At 48.9% G+C, this 20,239-nt stretch overlaps 1 protein-coding gene across 5 annotated transcripts in view; it reads right to left on the reverse strand.

Moving 5' to 3' along the window:
• The window catches only part of SGSM2 (small G protein signaling modulator 2), an 89,407-nt gene that overhangs the window by 29,024 nt on the left and 40,144 nt on the right, over positions 1–20,239 (reverse strand). For 3 of the 5 annotated variants that reach the window (XM_021006961.2, XM_078154758.1, XM_021006959.2), the window contains 9 exons: positions 17,626–17,750; positions 17,278–17,345; positions 16,784–16,944; positions 16,401–16,536; positions 14,044–14,181; positions 5,303–5,453; positions 1,936–2,000; positions 1,653–1,798; positions 433–561 (listed from right to left, as the gene is read on the reverse strand). In XM_021006961.2, coding sequence (XP_020862620.1) covers positions 433–561; positions 1,653–1,798; positions 1,936–2,000; positions 5,303–5,453; positions 14,044–14,181; positions 16,401–16,536; positions 16,784–16,944; positions 17,278–17,345; positions 17,626–17,750 — 1,119 coding nt within the window. The remainder of the gene's footprint in view (positions 1–432; positions 562–1,652; positions 1,799–1,935; positions 2,001–5,302; positions 5,454–14,043; positions 14,182–16,400; positions 16,537–16,783; positions 16,945–17,277; positions 17,346–17,625; positions 17,751–20,239) is intronic. The other 2 variants (XM_021006960.2, XM_078154759.1) reach the window with 2 other exon arrangements.

Genomic DNA, 20,239 nt, shown 5'->3' on the forward strand with positions numbered 1-20,239 from the left:
CCAGTGTCATGGTGAGGAGCTGACACAGAGCCCCTTTACCTGGAATCAGCTGCTCCCATCCATCTGGGTACCAGGCCCATACCCAACCCTACCTCCCCCAGGATGATCAGCTTCCCAGGTCTGGGAGTCCAGGGAAAAGGTAGGACTGGGGCAGCCTCAGCTTAGAAGAATCATGTGACTAAAGGTTATTCAGGGACTACACGGTTTAGAGCTTGGAGAAGAACTAGCACAACGTCACCCAAATGGAAGCAGGCCTGGGCTTGAGCCCCAGTCTTCTGTTTCTTTTACTTTGGCAGACTCAGTTCTGAGGCTGCCGTTCCTGGGAGGCTGACGTTATCTGGGAAACCGGGACCCCTGGGGTGAGTGGCCCCGAGCCTTGCCTGAATGGGGATCCCTTCCTGCCTCATTGCCCTGGGTGCCACGTTCCTTCACCTGCTCCATCTCCTTCTTGTTCATGCCAAACTTGTAGTGTCCAAGCAGGAAGGGCCAGACGTCCTTTCGGATCTCATGTTCCACACCCCCATAGTACACTCTCCTCAGAAGCTCCAGCTCCTTGTAGTTCTGAATGTCAGCAAAGGGAGAGGAAGGGAAGAAAGAAGGGAAGGAAAGGAGAAAGAGAAGAAAGGAGAGCAGGAACAAAGGAAAGAAGAGAGGAGAGGGAGGGATGTGAGAGAGAGGGGAGGAAAGGTAGGGAAAGGAAAGGGGAAGAAAGGAAGGAAGGGAGGGGAGAGTAGAATAGGAGAGAAGCAAAGAGGGAGGGGAGAGGAAGGGAAGAAAAAAAGGAGGGAAGAGAGGAGGGGATGGAAGAGGAAGGAAGGGGAGAGGAAGGAGAAAGAGAGGAAGGGATGGAAGAGGCAGGGAGAAGACAGAGGATGAGGTGGGAAGAGAGGAACTACATTGAGGCTCAGATTCCTCCCTCGGGATGGAACCCAACCAGCAGGTTGCATCTAGTTGGTGAGTGGGCAGGTCAGAGAGGATCCTTCTCTTTCCTCACACACCCTCACCCACCTGGGCCCAGGAGGCCCCAGTATCTGCACAGCTAAGGCCTAACTAATGGCACCCAAAATTCTTTTAACAGGACTGAGAGATGAAAGAGATGATCCCTCAGATCATCTCTAGTCCTCTTATTTGACAGAAGAAGAAACTGCAGGCAAGGGGGAGGAAAACAGGTTGTCCAAGGTCACACAGAGAGGTAATGGCAGAACTGTGATCAGAGTTGAGGCCATGTCTCCCTGGAAAGTCAACACAGCCAGACCACTGGACTTCTCAGAAGATTGGCATTCGAAGCCCGGTTCCTGCATGTCCTAGTTGTGTTAGTGGACAATTCATCTGTGTGCCTCGGTTTCCTAATCTGTAGAATGGGGCTAAAAATAATTATAGTGCCTCCTTCAGAGGTCTGTTGGGCTGGAGGTGGGAGGAGCTTCTCACTACCCCATCATTATAGACCAAGGCCAGTTGGTGGTCAAGTGATCTGGGAGAATTCTTCTCACTTCTTCTTCCCTCTCTGTCCTGTAAGGGATCCCATTCCATCTTGGCCATTCTTCCAGACTGGGTAGCTTGCCTCAGACCAAGCTGTTCTCTATCTCCTGGGCACTACCCCCAACTAACCCCTTGTCTCCCCCAACCTTCACCACTCAAAACCCTTCCCAAACCTTCTTATCTTTCTGGTACTTGCTCCACACATCCTTGGTGAGCCCTCCTGAAGCTCCTGGGGGCCGGTCAGGTGGGATGATATTATGATGTACCAGGGCTGACAGGTGGGTCCTGACAGTGGACAGGTGTCGGCAGTATGCCAGCCCTGGTGGGGAGGGGGAGGAGAGGCAGGTAATTTAAAATGGACAGTTCCCAGGATATGGCTCCATAGCCAAAGAGTGGGAGACAGAGAGTGTTTCCCAGGGCAGCCTCCCCTCCCCTCTCCCCTCCCATCTCACTCACATCCATAGAAGGCCCGGGACATGATCTGTCTCTTCATGTTCTCACACAGCAATCTCAGGGGCATTCTGGGGAGAAGAGAGCCATGAGCTCAGTGGAAACAGGCAGGGCATCCCCCTGAGACCAGCTGCTCCAGGTGGGAAAACCCCCTCCTCCTAACTCCCATGCAAACCTCAGGGAGAGACTGTGGCACCATGGAGAGGACACCAGACTTTGGAGTCAGAAGGCCTGGACTCTGCAACTGTGGGGAGCACCACCTGAGCTCTGGCTGGTCGGGGTCCAGGCTTGCTCAGTCACCCTGGGCAGCACACTTCCCTCAGCCTGTCCCACCTGTTACATCTCCTTCTTATTGGGTGACTTTGAGACAAGTCACTTCTCTGGGCCTCAGTTTGTTTCTCTGTAAAAGGGGAGGGGTGGAACTAGATCTCTGAGGTCCCTTCCAGCCCTGAAAGGTCAATTTGGGGAAATCAAGATATGGGCTCCTGCTGCTCACCTTGCTAAGTCCCTGAGAGGGAGGGCTGGCTCTAAGAGCTTCCAGGAGTGTGGTCTCAATCCCCTGGTGCTCAGTGGGAGGAAAGGACCTCCCAGTACCCTTTTCCAATTCTCTGGAGCCCCGGGGGAGTCTGCCTCCTGCTCTTATGGTTCTGTCCTTCCCCAATATCTGAGGCAGAGATCATTCACTTGTCTCTCATAAACAGAACTGGGAAGTATGTATAGCAGGCAAGGAAATCATGATTCATCTTTTCCAATCTAATCCTCATGGCCTGGTCACCAGTGGAGGGCACCCTTGGGCAGTGATTAATTAATAAGGATTTATTAAACATGTACAATATGCTGGGCACTATACTATAGACGCTGTTCCCCCTGGGGCTCTTGGCCTTGAACTTGGGCTCAGGATGTGCTTACAGGGACAGAGGGAGGTCCAGCAGGGGCTCCAGACAGCAGGATGGGATTCTGGTCAATAACTCCAAGGATCAATATAGAAAGGTCTGAAATTTATAGAGATCTAGCCAAGAGCTCGATGAATATGCCCATGAATACGCCACCTCGGTACCTTCTCGGTATGGCAGCCATCCCTAATGTTTCCTGGCTGAATACAGGGTGGAGATTTAGCGGCAGAGGTACAGGGAAACACAAACAAAGGAATAGACTGGAATCATGCAGACAGACATATCCACAAGGAAGTCAACATGGAGACAGACACGGAGACACTGGTGGGGTGCAGTGGGGTAAAGAGGATTGTGCCAGGGCTCAGGAATTCTCCTGACAACTCTGGCTAACTCACTCGGTGACCTCAAGCAAGTCACCATCTTTTAAAGCCTTGGTTTCTCCACCTGTAAAATGGGCATAATAATTCTGTAGTGGAAAAAGCATTGAATTTAGAGGCAGAGGATTCAGGTTTGATTTGTCTCTGCTATTTACTCCCTACCTGAATTTGGGCAAGTTTTTAAAAAAAATTTCTCTGGACCTCAGTTTCCTTATTTGTAAAAGAAATAGACCTAAAAGTCCTTTTGGCTCTAAATCTATGACACAGAATGAAATTTTTTCACTTGGACAAGAAGAAACTTACAGGGAAGAGGATAAGTGTCCTCAGATATTAGAAGGGCTGTTGCGAGACAAAGAGATTGGACTGTGAAGCTTGATCCCAGAGGGGCAACAGATAGAAGTGGTGAAGACAAACTGAAGCTTGACATCAGTGTGATTAATTTTTTTAATGGGATCTGTGATTTCAGCAGAACAAGGAGTTCCTGGAAAGGCTATGGACAGAAAGAAGAAACTTCCCTCACCAATGCAAAGCGACACCACCTCTTCATTTTCTAGGCTTAGACAGTTCTAAACAGTCCCAGAAGTGGGCCTTGAACCTGCATGTTCTTGACTGGAAGGCCATTTCTCTATCCGCTACCTTACGCTGCTTCTCACTTGGCCAGAACAGATGGCAAAAACCAACATTTTTTTCTGCAGACAGATATAATAACAAAAATAAGAATGAGAACTAGGAGAGTGGAGAATGTTGCCTCCTTCTCTCAGCTTTCGTTTGGGTTTAAATTCTTTCGGATAGCCTTCTGAAAAGGATCTTGAGACCAAATGGAATGTCTAGTATATCCAATACAGCAGCCATTAGGGACAGCTAAGTGGCGTAGTAGATAAAGCTCTGGCTTTGGAGTCAGGAGGACCCGAGTTCAAATCTGACCTCAGACACTTGACACTTACTAGCTGTGCAACCCTGAGCAAGTCACTGAACCCCAACTGCCTCACACCCCTCAAAACAAAACAAAAGAATACAGTTGCCATGTTTTGCTTTATTTAGTTTGGGGGTGGGGAGGTATGGTCCTTAGAAAGGACAGGATTTCCATATTCAGTTAAATAGTAATTGCAAGGAATTTCTAACCTTAAGTCAGATAGCTATCTGGTTCCTGGGTGAGTGAAACTGGCTTAGCTCCCAAGAGAATTTCCTAACAATTAGAACTATCTCAAAGTAGAATGGACTGCCTCAGAAGGTAGTGAGTTTCCTCCTTATTGGAACCCTTTAAGCAAAGACTATCCCTGACCCCCTTGCCAGGAGTATTGTAGAGGGAAATCTTGTTCAAGTATTTGATTAGACCAGGTCACTCTTCTGGTGCTGTGATTGCGTAACCCTATAACCAGCCCTGCCTACCAAAAGGGACTTTGATGTTTTGTGTTCCCAAAACAAATGAGCCCGACTGACAGTGCACACCCACTTCCAGGTTCCTGGCGAGCACTCTTGTGCTAGTTCGTAGTTAATAACTCTGCTCTATATGCTTTTCAGATGATGAAAGTAAAGTCACATTGAAAATAAGCACAAACCCACAGGAGAAAAGGTGGTCAGAAAGGATTCAGAAGCACACAAGGCATCTTTGTTACTTGCTTAAAGTTAACACACACACGTAAAAATCATGAATGTTTGAGTGTTTATGGCTTTTGTCGATGTTGTTGACTTCATAATGGAGATGACGAAATTTCAAAAAGAGGCACAATTTGATTCCACAAATGTTTAGTTACTTCCTATGTGCGAGGCGCAAGCTTTCAGAGAGCCTGTGAGCAGCACAATGCTAGGTGTGTCTTACCTCATGCTTTGCACACAGTAGGTGCTCATCACACATTCACTGACTGGTCACATTGAGAGAAGCACAAAGACAAGGAGACAGAAATGGGCACATAGCCTCAGCTGCTCGGAGGCACGCACAAATTCACAGACAGCCATTGAAGGACGCACGCAGATGGAAGGACATCTAGGTGAGGATTAGCAGTTCCTTGATTCGCCACCTACTCCCCCCTCCCCAATATGCCCATGTGTTTCTCAGTCTCCCACCTGGGGTCCAGGCTGTCCCCCGGTCGGGGTGCCACTCACCTGTCCTGTGCACAGCTGCAGTAGTTGGGCGGGCCATAGGGTGAGCCTCTGACAGAGCAGGAGAGGCAGGAGCTGCGGCCACTTGGAGGCTCAAACTGCCAGGCTGGGGGGCTTGGCCCAAAGCCTTGCATCTCAATCATGTCCCCGGCATCTAGGACAAGGGAGTAAGTGACGGGCAGGGCTATCGGTATAGTGTCCCTCCCATGCTGCCCATATTAATAAGGCTGTGTCAGGCCTTGCTGCCTGGAGCTGCAGCTCAGATTCACCCCTTGGCAGAAGACTGGAGGCCTCGGGGGAGGGGAGAGGGGAGTCTCTGCCTAGAGGCCCAGAGGCAGGAAAGATAAAGACAGAGGCTCTTCTATTTTGCCAACTGCATGTTTAATTGTGCTCTTTTTATAGGATTAAATACTCTGGCAGAGAGAGAGAGAGGAAAGCACAGAAAAGTATCCACCTATCTCTTTGGGTTTCACTCTCCAGGGGGTGGAGGAGTAAAGAGGGAATAGTGGGACCCTAAAAAGACCACCTGGTGGCCTGGCCTCTGGAGGATGTGCTTATCCCTCTCAATCTGAGAGGCAGCTGTGGATAGAGAATCAGGAAGACCTGGGTTCAAGTCTTGCCTCAGAGACATACTAACTTGCCAGGTGACCCTGAGCAAGTCACTTAATTTCTCTGTGGTCCCAGGCAACTCTCAATGACTGAAATCGAGAGACTATCTGTGTTGACAGAGGGAGTTTCCCCATTGGGAATGAAATCACAGGTTCAATCTCAAATTAAAACTCCTGGACTAGAACTGAAGAAAAGAGGAGACCAGGGAGCTCTTCTTTTCCTGACATTCAATGGGACACGTTCTCTTCGCTGAGCCTCGCCTGTCATTGGCTTTGAAGCTCATGTGGCCACCTGCCATGATGAAGGGATCACTAATAGAAACTGCTCTAAAGAAGGAAGGAAGGAAGGCTCTTTCCACCAACCCCAGCCTAGTCCCAGAAGCCAAGGCCTTGTCCCTTTTGGAGGAATTCCCAAGGTCATGGGGCTGGTTCTCTTCAGCCAGAGCAAAAAGGAGAGGTCAGTACTCTCTACTCAAGTTTGGGGGCTCCTTTTGTGCTATAGTCTGGTTAGCAGAGGCACCTAGGTGGATAGAGCGCTGGGCCTGGAGTCAGAAAGAGCTCATAGCCAACCTCAGATTAGCTGTGTGACTTCAGGCAAATCCCATAACCTCTGCCTCAGTTTCCTCAGCTGTAAAATGAGGATAATAACAGCACCTGCCTCCTAGGATTGCCATGAGGATCAAATGAGACAGTATTTGTAAAGCTCTTAGCACAGTGCCTGGCAAACAGCAGGTGCTATATAAACGCTGGCCTCTCCTGATCCCTCCAGCAGCCAGGGCCCTCCCTCCGAAAGCTCTGTCATATTCACTTTGGATACATGTCACATTTGTAGGCATTGAGCAAGGTTTACTGGATAAGAGTCGGCCTCAGAGCCAGGAAGATCTGGGTTCAAGTTCCATCTCTGAGGGGACTGTGTGACCCTGGGCAAGTCACTTCTTCACCTCTCTGTGCTCCAGGCATCTCTCTTGGAAGTGGCAGACAGGGTGCCAACCTGCATTGATTGAAGTTTTCTCATTTGGGAATTCCCTATTCCAGTCATATGTCCAGTTCCTATCCCCTCTCCTAAACATTTCTGTAGATGAGTAGAGATTATCTCCTTCGTTAGAATCTAAGTCCTCTGAGGGCAGGCACTGTCTCATTTCTGATTTTGTATCTTTAGCTATTAGCACAGTGCCTGGCATATAGCAAACATTGACTAATGCTTGTTAACTAACTGTTTTATTGGCCTTTTTATCTGGAAGCCTCCAGATGGGCAAAGCCCTCTTGGGATCACTAGAAGGGCCTGCCATAATGCCACCCCAACACAGCTACTCACCAAGTGCTTGGTGCATTAGCGTGCTGGTGGATCTGCTTGCCCCAAGTCTTGTCCCACTTCAGTCCATTCTCCATTCAGCCACTAAAATGAGTTTCCTAAAGCAAAGGTCCCACCATCATGGCACCCTCCTAGTCAATAAACTCCCTATTGCCTCTGGAATCCAATGCAAAATGCTCCATTTGGCATTCAAAGCTCTTCATAACTTAGCTCTCCCTCCTGCCATTGCAATCTTTTTACATCTTACTCCCCACATGTACTCTTCATTCCAGTGACCTGGCCTCCTGGCTGTTCCATGAACAAGGCCTTCCATATCTCAGCTCCAGGCATTCTCTCTGGCTGCCTGGACCTCTCTCCCTCCTATGCTCTGATTACTGACCTCCCTGGCTTCCTTTAAGTCCCAAATAAAATCCTACTGCCTACAGGAAGCCTTCCTTAACCCCTCTTAATTCCAGTGCCTTCCCTAGTTCATTATTTCTTATTTAGCTTGCTTTGTAAATAGTTATTTGTGTATTGTCTCTCCCCTTAGATTGTAAGCTCTTTGAGGGCAGAGATTGTCTTTGGCCTCTTTTTGTATCCCCAGAACTTAGCATATGCTTGGCACATAGTAAGTGCTTAGTAAATGTTCACTGATTGATTAATAATAGAGAGCAAAGTTAGGCAGATATGTCTCCCCTCCAGAACCAGTGCTTGGGATACAATTCATCCTCAAAACTTTCCTTCTAAGCTAAGCAGGGATCATGATGGTAGTGGGGGGGAGGGAAGGGGCACCACTTATAGACCCAATAGTAAGGGAAGAAAGGGAGTAAGAGGATAGATGACGAAAAGAAGGGCAAAGAAAAGGGAAGAAGAGAGAGGAAGAGTGAAGAAAGATTTGTGTAATGGGGCCTGGCTGGAAGAGATGGCTCTATCAGCAGCCGTGAGTTGCCTAGCCTCTACAAAGTGGGTCCTCCCCATCTCTGGAAGTCTTCAAGTGAAGGCTGGAGCGTCTCATGTCAAGGACGCCATAGAGGGGATAATCTTGGTCAATCTGGGTTGGACTAGCTGACTCCCATGGTGCTGTCAATTCTGATTCTAGACAGCACAGTGGCTAGAGTACTGGGCTGGATTAGAGAAACAGGCACTAATTGGCTATGGGATGGAGTCACTGAAACTTTCTCAGCCTCAATTTCCACATCTGTAAAGTGGGGATAATCACAGCACCAACTACGGAGGGTTGGTGAGTGGATCCAGTGAGACAGCCTGTGAAGTGCTTTGTAAGGCAAGCCTTCAAGTACTATATAAATGTGAACTAGTATTGTTATTATTCATAACATTGTGGTTATTAACTACCCAGTTATCTAATGTGTCACTCAGGCTGTGCAGACAACAGGGACACGTGAGCACATTATGGTTCAATCCCTGATGCCTGAGCTTTCTGCATTTGGCGGGAGAGGCTTGGAGGGGCTGAGATGGCAAAGCTGCCTCCTGGCCCCACCAGCACCTGGCCCCACTGTCTGGGCTTCTGACCTTTGTGCAGTCAGGATCTCCAGAAATAGCTGGCCCTTCAACTCCATCAGGAGGCAAATTAAGGGAACAGACTTGGTGAGGATGAGCTGCGGCTCTGGATCAGGTGTGGGGGGTTGGAAGGGTGCAAGCTGTACCTCAAAAAGAGAGGTCAGGATAGCAAAAGGGGAGGGATGTGGACATGGGCCAAGTCCAGCTCATGCACTCTGCAGCAGGAAGCAGCCCCTCAACAGGTAGGAGCAGAGCCTTGGCTAACCAGCCAGCCAGTGGGACAGCAGGAAGCAGGGTCACAGGCAGGGCGGCTCAGGGAGGACCAGAGAAGGAAACTAAGATGAATGCCAAACCAAAGAGGAGAAGACATGCCCAGGCAGTGGGTCCCACCCAAAAAAGTCTCGCGGAAAAATGCTCTTCACCTTAACTCTCCAGGGAGGAGCTGAGCAAGCCAGCAAGTAAGCGTCCCGTCTTGTTATATTTTCAGAATCAACCCACTACACGTAGCTCAAGCTCAGGAGGGACTGGAGTCTTGGGGCCCTCTCAGGGTCAGGGAGTTTTCTCTGTTAGATTTGGTTTCCTCCTCCAAGGATGAGGAAGAGTAGGAGGCAAAAACTGTCAGGCTGGTTGACCCCCACAGCCCCCAGGACTCCGAGTGAAAGGCATCTGGTCTGGCCTAGAATTAGTGTGAACAGCATCTCTGCTCTCAGGGGTTGTGAGCTGGAAGAGTGGAAGGAGAGGCAAGGGCTGGGGGTGGGTGGGAAGAGGAAGGGTGATCTGGACACCCGCCACTTTATCCACATGCACCAAAAGTCAAGCATGTTGCAGAACTCAGAAGCCAAGGCTAGCAAACGGGACACAACAGTGTTGTCATTGTGGACGAGAAGAAGGGAGCACACTAGGGGTGTTGGAAGCCTACTCCTCGCTCTCTTGTGCCAATGCCTGCCCTCCCTGCCTACTTCTGGCCTACCTCAGCTGCTGGTTCCCCATTGCTAAGAAGCTGGAGGGTGAGGGGGTGTGGAATGTATGGTATATATGTGTACGTACATATAAAGGTATAAATGTATATATAAAAAAGTATAAATGTATATATAAGTATAAAGGACAAACCTGCCCCCATCCATACTCCCAGTTCCTCTAGGGCTTACTGAGAGGTTTGCCTTCTCCGCTGGCCTGGGAATAGCCTCTGGAACTCCCAACTCAAAGGATGGATTCCAGGCCAGGGTCCGCCCTAGGCAAAGGACCAGATCTTTTGAAAACTACTTACAACTGGGGATCTGCAGGGACCCTTCCCTCAATCTCTAGCCTTACTGTCTTCTTTCTTTTCCTGCGGAGGGGCCTCCTCTAAGCTCTTTGCAAAACCCTGTAGCCTCTTAATCAGGACCCGCCATATTGCTGGTAGCTCTGGCTATAGAACTGATTCCTGGGGATCTCAGAGTAAGCAAGAAAAACAACCACCAAAAAAAAAAAAACCCCACTAACCTAGCACCAGAAACTCACTCCATCTCTCAGCCTTCTCTCACCTTCAGGACCAGCCAGCCTCAGGGGGTAAGGGGATGCTAACACAGCCTCTAGAAATAAATACCAGCCCACAGGCCCAGGGCCTGAAAGAGACAAGACTGGGGGGAGGGCAGTGAGGGGATAGACATGGGGACTGGCCCTCCGATCTCCCCTTCTCACTAAGCAGGTCACCACCTCTGCAGCCGAGCAGCTTAGAGGGCTGCCTAGAGCATTGAGTGGCCGAGTGACTGGACCAGGACCACACCGCCAGCATGGACTAGAAATGAGACTTAGTCACGGGATCTTAGCTCTGAAGTTGTAAGGGACCTTAGGAGCCTTCTACTCGAACCTGGCCCCCCAGTTTACACATGAAGAAAATGAGGCCCAGAGAGCTGTGATATTGCCCATGGTCACAGGGAATGATGTCCAGGCAGAAGCTGGTTATTTATTCGCTTTGCAGAATTGCCAATAAATAGGGTAATTAACATAAGAAATGGGAGTCTGCTGGCCCACTCAGTGCTGCTTTCCTGCTTCTTTTGGCCTCTATTAGAAGAGTCAGGAAGAGGCAATGTGGTGGGAGGGAGTTTCCTTACTTAGGAGTCCCTAGTAACCATGAAAGAACAGCCCAATTCCCTTAATGATAGCTACCATTTATAGAGCACCTACTATGTGCCAGGCACTGTGCTAAGCATTTTATAATTATTATCTCATTTGATCCTCACAACAACCCTGGGAGGTAGGTGCTATTATTATCCTCATTTTACAGATGAGGAAACTGAGGCAAACAGAAGTTAAGTGACTTGCCCAAGGTCATACAGCTAGTGAGTGTCTGAGGCTGAATTTGAATTCAGGTCTTCTTGACTCCAGGCCCTGAGTTTTATCCATTATACTACCTAGCTGCCTCTTACTGGGCCTTCGTCTAACTAGACGGCCTCTGACATCCCTCAGACTGGTAGAGCTCTTATCTTCTGATCTCTGATCCTTTAAGTCCCACGTCTGATACATATTGGCTGTTACCCTGGACAAGTCACTTATTCCTCTTACAGTGTCTCCAGGCCACTGCCAAAGGCAGAGAAGGAGCAGGATCAGCATTGGTAAAAGAAATTTCCTCACTGGGAGATTTGCTAACACCAACAGAATCACAAGGCTAGACTTAAAAAAAAAAAAGACAAGTAGAAGAGATGGTAAGGTAAGTGAGGTGTGGCAAGACCAGACTTAAGTCACAGGCCAGGTCCTAGGGAGTAGGGCCTATATAAGCTTGAGGCTAGGCCTGGGGCAAAGGAATTGAGGCTTAGACTCTCCTGGGTAGAAAATGGGAAAGGACCAGTTGGCACAACGGTTGGGTGTGGGGTTTGGAGAAAGGAAGGACCATTTCTAGAGGCTGTCTGCTGAGCTACCAAGGCAGACTGAGCCCTGGGAACAGAGGGAAAGGAAGTTAGGCCCAGCCAAGGGGAAGAGTGGTACCTAGGAGTCAGAGGACCTGGGTTCTAATCCTAGCTCTGATGTTTACTACCTGTAGGACACTGGGCAAATACCTTGATGTCTCTGAGACTTAGTTTTCTCAGCTGTTAAATGAAGTGGGCAGGCTAGCCAGTCTCTATCAAAGGGACCTTTCTACTCTAAATCTACGATCCTATGATCTCTAGCTGTCATCACCACCTTTGCTAGAGGCACCCATGTGGCATACAGCCCTGGGCCTGAAGTTGGGAGGGCCTGACTTGAAATCCAGCATCAGACACTTATTAGCTATGTAATCCTGGCCGAGTCATTTAACCTCTTTCTGCCTCAGTTTTTTTGACTGTAAAATGAAGACGATAATAGCACCTGTCTCCTGGGGTTGTTGTAGATAATATCTGTAAAGCTCTTAGCACAGTGCCTGGAACGTAGTATGCGTCTAATAAATCCTTCCTTCCTTTCTCCCTTCCTCTTCACCCCAAACTCTAGAATCCCTCACTGCCTACAAGACTCAGCTCCAGTGCCACTTTTTGCACAAACCCTCTCCTGACCCCTCAGCTGCTTGTGTCCCTCAATTATCTTGTACGCATTTCGCAGATTATATACATTGAATGTTACATCATTGTATTTCTTGTATTATATTACTATGCAATATACGTTGTATATTACATGTATTGTATGTTACATTATTATATTTCTTGAATTATATACAATATACATTGTATATTACAATATTACATGTATTGTATGTTACATTATTATAGTTATTATATCACATTAACATACACTGTATATTGTTTATTCCATGTATATCTTTCCATATGTGTATGTTTTCTCCCTATAAAACATAAGCTCCCTGAAGGCAGGGATGGCTTCATTTTTGTCTCTCTTTCCCTGTTACCCAGCACAGTGCAACGTCTTTTTTCAACCTGATCTGTGATTTCATTAGCATGGCGCTCTCCCAGGGAGATACATCCCCAACCAATGCAGATAGCCTCCGCTGCTGCCAAAGGAGAGAGTCTCAGAGTCTTAGAGTCTCAGAGGGTTGAGTCTTCGATGTTGAGGGACTAGCCCAGGGTCACACGGCTAAGTACATGTCAGAGGCAGGACTGAACCCAGGGCTTCTTGGCTTTAAGGCCAGCTCTCTATCCCTTGTGTCATGCTACCTCACACAGGAGGTACATAATAAATGCTTATTGATTGGCGGGTTAATTCAGAGTGAATGAGCTAGGTATTCCCAAGTCTCTGGTGAAAGTCTGAAATCCACAACAGCAGAAGCTCAGTGGTTTCAAGGCGTGTGCATGTGCATGTGTTTGCGCGTGTGCATGTGTGTGTGTTGGGGAGAGGGAGGTGGGAACACAAAGGACCACCACGAGAAGCCAAGTCAGTGCATTGCTTCCCACTGTACCATCTCTCCCACTGTCAGGTATGTCGGGGGTCCTTACTGCCTCCCCGACAGTTAGGGACCTACTCTAGCAGCATCCTTCCCCGGTTATTGCCTAGTCATTGAACTACATGGCTTCCGAGGTCCCTTACAGCTTAAATCTATTATCCTGTAGGCCATTTATCCTCCCAGGGCCTCAGTTTCCTTATCTTTAAAATGGGGCAGTGGGACTACATAATACTTGTCTCTTCCAGCTTTAAATATATGATCCTATGATCTTAGCTATGTGGCCTTGGGCAAATCACTTCCACCTCTGTGGGCCTCAGTTTCTTCCTCTGTCAAATGAGACCCTCAGACAAGGTGACCCCCCCATTACTAACTAGGTAAAGGGTCAGAGAAGTAATGGGTTGGATGAGGGGAAACAGAAGAAAGGACTAAATTGAAGCTGCCATCATTTTGGCCCCAGACAAAGAAATGGACTGGAAATCTACAGGAGGTTCCCCAAATGTGATGGACAGAGGGCTGACTTTGAAGTTCTGAGACTTGAGTGCGAATTCTGCCCCTGCCCCAGGGACCAAGTAGCTATGCCCTTTCCCTCCCTGGGGCCCTACTTTCCTTCTCTGAGACTAGATGACCTCTGAGGTGGCTTCTGGCTCTAGAGTTATGATCTTTCCCCCATGTTCACCTTCCCCCCAGGTCCAGGCAGACAGTCCCTTCTCTGGTGCAGACGAGGGGAGCGCCTAGGGGGCCGTTCAATGCTGTCATCCCTCCATCCCTCTTCCTCTCCTCTCTCTTCTTGCCGGCCCCATCCACCCTCCTTCCTATTGTCTCTCCCTCTCCTGGCCTCTCTTTGCCTGACTCTCAGGGAGTCCAGTAATGCCAACACTGTTGTGTGAGTCCCTGTAGGTGCTGGCCAGTGGACCCGGTGGAGAGGGAGAAATAGGGCATGGCGGGGGGGGGGTGTCAGGGAGGGACGCGGGATAAAAACCTTTCATCAGATTGGGAGCTGTGAGGTTCCGCGAGCAGATCATTGACAGCATCGCGTGTAGTCTATCCTCCTCTTCCTCATCATCGTCCACCGAGGCCGCGCGGCTGGCAGCTAAGTGGTGGTAGTTAATAGTGACTGCTCAAAGAGAATAGTGAGAGAGGCTTGTGAGGGCCCGGCAGGGAGGGGCTCCAGGGAACGGTGTTCTCCCACACCCCCACCGAGGGGGAGGAGGAGGAGATGTGAAGGAGCTCATTCACTGAGTTGTTTTTTGTGGGGATGGGGTGCAGGAGTTTCAACCCAGCTTTGATGGGGAGGATCTCTCCAACCAGGCAATGCGAGAGAGGATCAAAGTCTTGACAGTGTATGGTGCAAAACTGGGGACAGGGACGGCATAGGGGCAGGCCAGCGCCACTCCAGGTAGTCTAGACAGGTAGCTACATGCTGGGAGGAGAGCCGGGAGATAGAACACTGATCACACCACCAACTCTGGAGTGGTTGGGGTTACACTGGGCAGAGAACGCCCAGAAGACTGAAATCACCAGACAAATACAATATGGCTCCGATCCCTGCCAGCCACTTTAGCTAACCATTCAGGTCTTACGTCAGGGCTGCCCACGAGGAGCTCCTCGGGCTCCTGGCCCAAGCTCTGAGATGTGACTAAAAGACAGAAGATGGAGCAAAGACACCTGGATGATTTATACACTACATCTATTGCCCGTATAAATTCCAGACCTGCAAGCAAAGGTACTTTCTGAAGACGATCTCACCTTCGCCTTTTGCACCCTGGGCTACCCTCCCCCCCCCCCCAACTTGGCCTACAGGGGTTGAGCAGCACGACATCTTAGAAAGCATGTTTGACTTTGGGGCCAGCTAATCTGGCTTTAGATCCTGCCAATACTCACTAGCTGGGTGACCCTGGGCAACCTCTCTAAGCTTCAGTTTCCTCTTCTGTAAAATAGGAACAATGCTATTTGGTCTATTGTGGACCTGAGTTCAAATCCTGCCTCAGATACTCATTAGCCAAACAAGCCTGGGCTGATCACGTAACATCTCCCAGCCTCAGTTTCCTCATTTGTAAAATAGGGATAATGATAGCACAAGTTCTTGTGAGGATCGATTGAGATACCAGTTGCAAATGCTTGGCAAACCTTAAAGCATTATGTAAAAGCTAACAATGATTACTCCTGCTACTACTACTTGCCTTACAAGGTAGCTATTAGGGGAGGGGAGATGGGGACAGCTCTGTAAACCTTCCAAGACCTGGAATTGTGCGCTCCTGTGGTTCTGATTTGCTGCGTTGCTTCTTCCCTTTGCACAGGACAGGCTGAGGGCTCCTAGAGGGGGAGGGCTGGGCTGGAAGTAACAAATGATCTGGGACGGCAGATTCCAGGTTCTTATCTACAAGGCTGGTAGGTCTAGATGAGACAACAAATCTGCTCAGCTCCGGAGCAGCAAGACCAACTCTGAATATTCAAGTCACTGGGGCCTCTTTCTGGCCGGGGCCCCAAAGTGTGCCCCCCTAAGCCCCTGGGGACAGGGATTAGTAGTAAGGTACAAGTTCACCGGACTTGGATCCTTGTGGCGACTCCCTTCTTTCCACTCTCATCCCCCTAGCCCAGCCAAAGGCCAAGTTCACCCGGCAACCTGCCCGCTGTATCAGAGAAGCTGTCGCTGGCAGCTGAGCCACCGCAGAGCTAGGGAGAGAAAGGCAGGCCCTGGCCCTGGCCCTGCGCACAGAGGCACGCACAGGCTTGAAACCACCAAAGACGGCTACCAACCTCACACAGCCAGGGTCTAAAGGAGACTGGGAATTGGAATGAAGGAGAAATTCTACATTCTCGGCCTCCCTTTCCAGCCCTGTTGTAGGGTTTGGTTTTCTCACGTGGAGATGGGAAGGGCAGCTTGCATCTGGACTGTAGGACCTGGCTCAGAATTTTGGGCCTGCTATGTATTAACTGTATGGCTCTGTATCACTCTACCCCTCTCTGAGCCTCGCTTTCCTCCTCTATAAAAATGAGGGACTTCAATGATCCATGAGATCTCTTTCATCTCCAACCTATGAACCTCTGAGCCTGTCTGCTTGTAGGTGGTACCCATGTTCTAAAAAAAAAAAAAGCAACCTGAAGAACAGAAGATAGAACAGAGATGGCTAAGTGGAAGAGGAAGATGGGCACAAAGCACCATTGGGGGCAGAAAGCTATATATAGAACTCATCCATCTGGCTTTGAATCAGCCTAAGGGAACATTCCTCAGGGCTATCTCCTGCCCCCTGTCCTAGCCAGCTCTGCTGAAGAGAACATGAGAAGCCTTAGGCCTGTGTCCTCCTCCCCACCATGAGTGGGAGTGGGGGCACTTACTGTGTTCGTGCCTGTGGCCCGGGTAGATGATCCGGAATACGTAGTCAGTGGCCCGCCCTTCATCCATCACTGTTTCCTCCAGGTCCACAGACCTCATGGAGCTATTCCGCTTCCGCAGCCTGGGGAAGACCTTCCCCTGTGGCAGGAGAGAAGTGCAGGTGGTCAGTGGCCCCTGCCCTTGAACTGATCCCTGGACCTCCTCTTTGGTATGCCAGGATGGACCCATCCCTCTTCCACAGCATCCCTGGCTGAATTCAGCAAAGGAGGAAGGGAGGAAATTGGGTAGGGGTGAAAAGGGAGATCTCCCCCCAACCCCCTCCCCCATCTCCTTGCCCCTCTTTCTGTGCCTCCCTTCTGTGCCCACCCAGGCTCCAATGAGATACCTTTCCCTGCTGGGACCACAGTGGTGGCTCTAGCTGTCCTCGAGGCAGGAGCCCATTCTCCAGGCAGGACAGGAAAGACAAGAGGTGGCCTCCCTGGGGGAAGTGCAAAGGAGGCCTCTGGATACCATCTTGGCTCACCAGCACCAGTGTTCCACCATTCTCTGGAAGAAGGGACAGGAAAGTGGGCATAGGCCTAGAAGACCCCCAAGGAGGGACTCTGCCTTCTGAACTGAATAACTGGCTAGTCAGCTTAGTTGGGCCATATTCCCAGGGCTTGGGATCCAAGTTTGAAAAGAAAGTCTGTAGGTAAGTTGAAGTATTAGCCCTGGAAGTTGCCAGCTCCCAGCTGCCACTACTCCTGACCTAAAAACCGAGGCCTCGGAGGGAGCGGGGAAGGGATCTGAAGACTGTTTTGGAAAGCAGTTGGATTTCCGAAGGTGGTCTCCCTTTCTTTGCTCCTGTGCCTAGGGGCAGGGGGGAGGGATATGGCTTACGTTGCTGGTGGCAGTGGATGCAGACAATTTGGCTGAAGGGCACAATCAGAGCATAGTCCCAGTATACGCTGGAAGGAAACAAGCTGAGTGTTATTGTCGCTGAGGGTCCTCCTCCGGTCCTGTCCACTCTGTCCTTCTATCTTGATACCTGCTTAGCTCCAAAGGCCAAGAGGTGATTTCAACCGGCCATGCGCTGCTGCTATTGCCAATGCCTCCAAATCCCGCATGTAGCAGCCCCAGCCACCCAGTATTGCGGAAACCCTTTGGCGATCAGGACCCTGGAGAGCACAAAACACTTTCCCCTGGGCCCTATCTTCTTCCAAACAGTAGCAGGACTGGAGTCCCTACCTCTTCTCTAGCTCTGAGTCTCCCAGAGTTCCGTTCATGAGCTGGTTGGGGGTCCACTTCAGGGTCAAGCTCTCTGCAGATTGGTGCAAGGACAGGTAGCCAGGGACAGCCTCCATGTCTTCCTTCTATGGAGAGGAGAAAGCCCAAGAAAGGAGAAAGACCTGAGTATCAAAAAGGGAAGGGATGGTCTACAGTATCAAACACTGCTGGAATTTCAAGGAGGATGAGGGCAGAAATAAGGCCACTGGGTTTGGCATTGAGTCGGAGGTCATTAATGGCTTTGTACTACAGAGATTCTCTTGTCAAGAGTCAAGGATAGAAGACAGATTGAAAGGGGCTAAGGACTAAATGGGTGGAAAGGAAGCAGAGGTAGTGAGTAGAGATAGAGGGGAAATCAGGGCAAAGGGAATGGTTGGGTCTTGAGTAGAGAGAGAGAGGAGCCAGTAGAGAATGAAAGCAAGATGCAGTGATTGATGGAGCAGGGTCCCAGAGGAGATGGGAGGGGATAGGGTCATAGAGGTCACCTAGGGACCTTAGAAGTTGTATAGCCCAATATCCTCATTTCACAAATAAGAAATCTGAGTGCAAGTCAAGTGACTTGCCCAAGGTCTCACAGGTAATAAAGTAGCAGAGCCTGGATTTAAACCCAGAAACTCTTCAAATCTCTCACCTATCTTCAGTGTCTCTCCATCTGTTGGCTCCCCCACTTCTGACAAACATGCCCATGTCTCCTCTATCCTCAGCCCCTCCCCAACTTGATCCTTCCATCCACACTATTATCCTGTCTCTCTTTTGCCCTGAAAAGGCAATAGGTGCCTCCACTTCCTTCCCTCTCCCAACCTTACAATCCAAATTCTGATCTCATCATTCAACTGAAACTTCTCTCTCCAAAGTTACCACTGGTCTCTACATGGCCAAGTCCAAGGCCTTTTCTCAGTCTCCTTGACCTCTCTGCAGCCTTTGACCCTGTTGATCACCCTCCTCTCCTTAATACTCTCTTTTCTCTAGGTTTCCAGGACATCACTCATTCCTGCTTCTTCTCCCACCTATCAGAACACTCCTTTTCAGGCTCCTTTGCTAGATTCCTATCCAGCGCATGCCCTTTAACTGTAGGTGTTCTCCAGGGTTCTGTCCTGGGTCTTTTTCTCTTTTCCCTCTATCCTGTTTCACTTGGTGAATTCAGTCGCTCCCATGGATTTCATTACCTTCTCTATGCTGATGATTCTCAAATTTACCCACCCTGTTGACCTCCAGTCTTCCACAGCCAACTGCCTTTCAGACATCCCAAACTGCATGACCAGTAGATATCTTAAACGCAACTCATTATCTTTTCCCCTAAATCCTCCCTTCCACCAACAGCTTCCCTATTACTTCCCTCAGGCTCTCAACCTAGAAGTGACCCTCAAGTGCTCACAATCTCTCACTGTCACATCCAGTCTGTTGTTAAGGTCTATTAATTTTATCTAGGCAACATCTCTTGAACATCCCTTCTCTCCTCTGACACTGCCACCCCTCTAGTGCAGACCCCCATCACCTCACAACTGGATTACTGCAACAGTCGGCTAGTGGGTCCACCTGCCTCAAGTCACTCCCCATTCCAATCCATGTTTTATTCAGCCAACAAAGCCATTTTCCTAAAGTCTGATCACGCCACCCAGCTACACAATAAATTTCATTGGCTTCCTATGCATCCAGGATCAAATACAGAAGTCTCCGGCACTCAAAGCCCTTCATAACCTAGTCACCTCCTACCTTTCCAGTCTTCTTACATCTTACTCCCCTCCACATACTCTTTGACTCAGTCTCTTGGCTATTCTACAAACAAGACATTTCATCTCTCAGTCCCAGGCTCTGGCTGTCTCCCATGCCTGGAATGTTCTTCCTCTTCATTGTCATCTACTGGCTGCCCTGGCTTCCTTTAGGTCCCAACTAAAATCCCATCTTCTACAGGGAGCCTTTCCCAACCTCTCTTAATTCTAGTGTCTTTCCTCTCTTATTATATATATATATATATATATATATATATATATATATATATAAATATATATATATAATATCATAATATGATATATTATATGTATATATATATATATATATAAAAATAATTCTCGTACATAATTGTTTGCTTGTTGTTTCTCCCATTAGATTGTGAACTCCTTGAGGGCAGGAACTGTTTTTTGCTTCTTTTTTTTTGTAACCACAGCACTGTGTAATTGGCACATAGTAGGTACTTAATAAATGCTTATTGATTGACTGACTGATCTAGCATTCTTTCCACTGAAAAGAAAATAGCAAGGGTACAGGTAGAAAGGAAAGCCTTGGCAAGAATAAGGGTTATCTCATCATAGGCAGCTAGGTAGTGTAGTGCGTAGAGAGCACTGGGTCTGGAGTTAGGAAAATCTGAGTTCAAATCCGACTTCAGACACTAGCTGTGTGACCCTGGGCAAGTCGCTTAACTTCTGTTTGCCTCAGTTTCTTCATCTGAAAAAAAGGGAGATAATAATAGCTCCTACCTCCCAGGATTGTGAAAATAAAATTAGATAACAATTGTAAAATACTTAATACAGTGCCTGGCATGTAGTGAATGCTATATAAATGTTAGCTATTATTATCT

Source organism: Phascolarctos cinereus, unplaced genomic scaffold (genome assembly GCF_003287225.1).
Source record: "Phascolarctos cinereus isolate Bilbo 61053 unplaced genomic scaffold, phaCin_HiC Scaffold_5;HRSCAF=322, whole genome shotgun sequence".
In the NCBI taxonomy this organism is placed as follows: Eukaryota; Metazoa; Chordata; class Mammalia; order Diprotodontia; family Phascolarctidae; genus Phascolarctos; species Phascolarctos cinereus.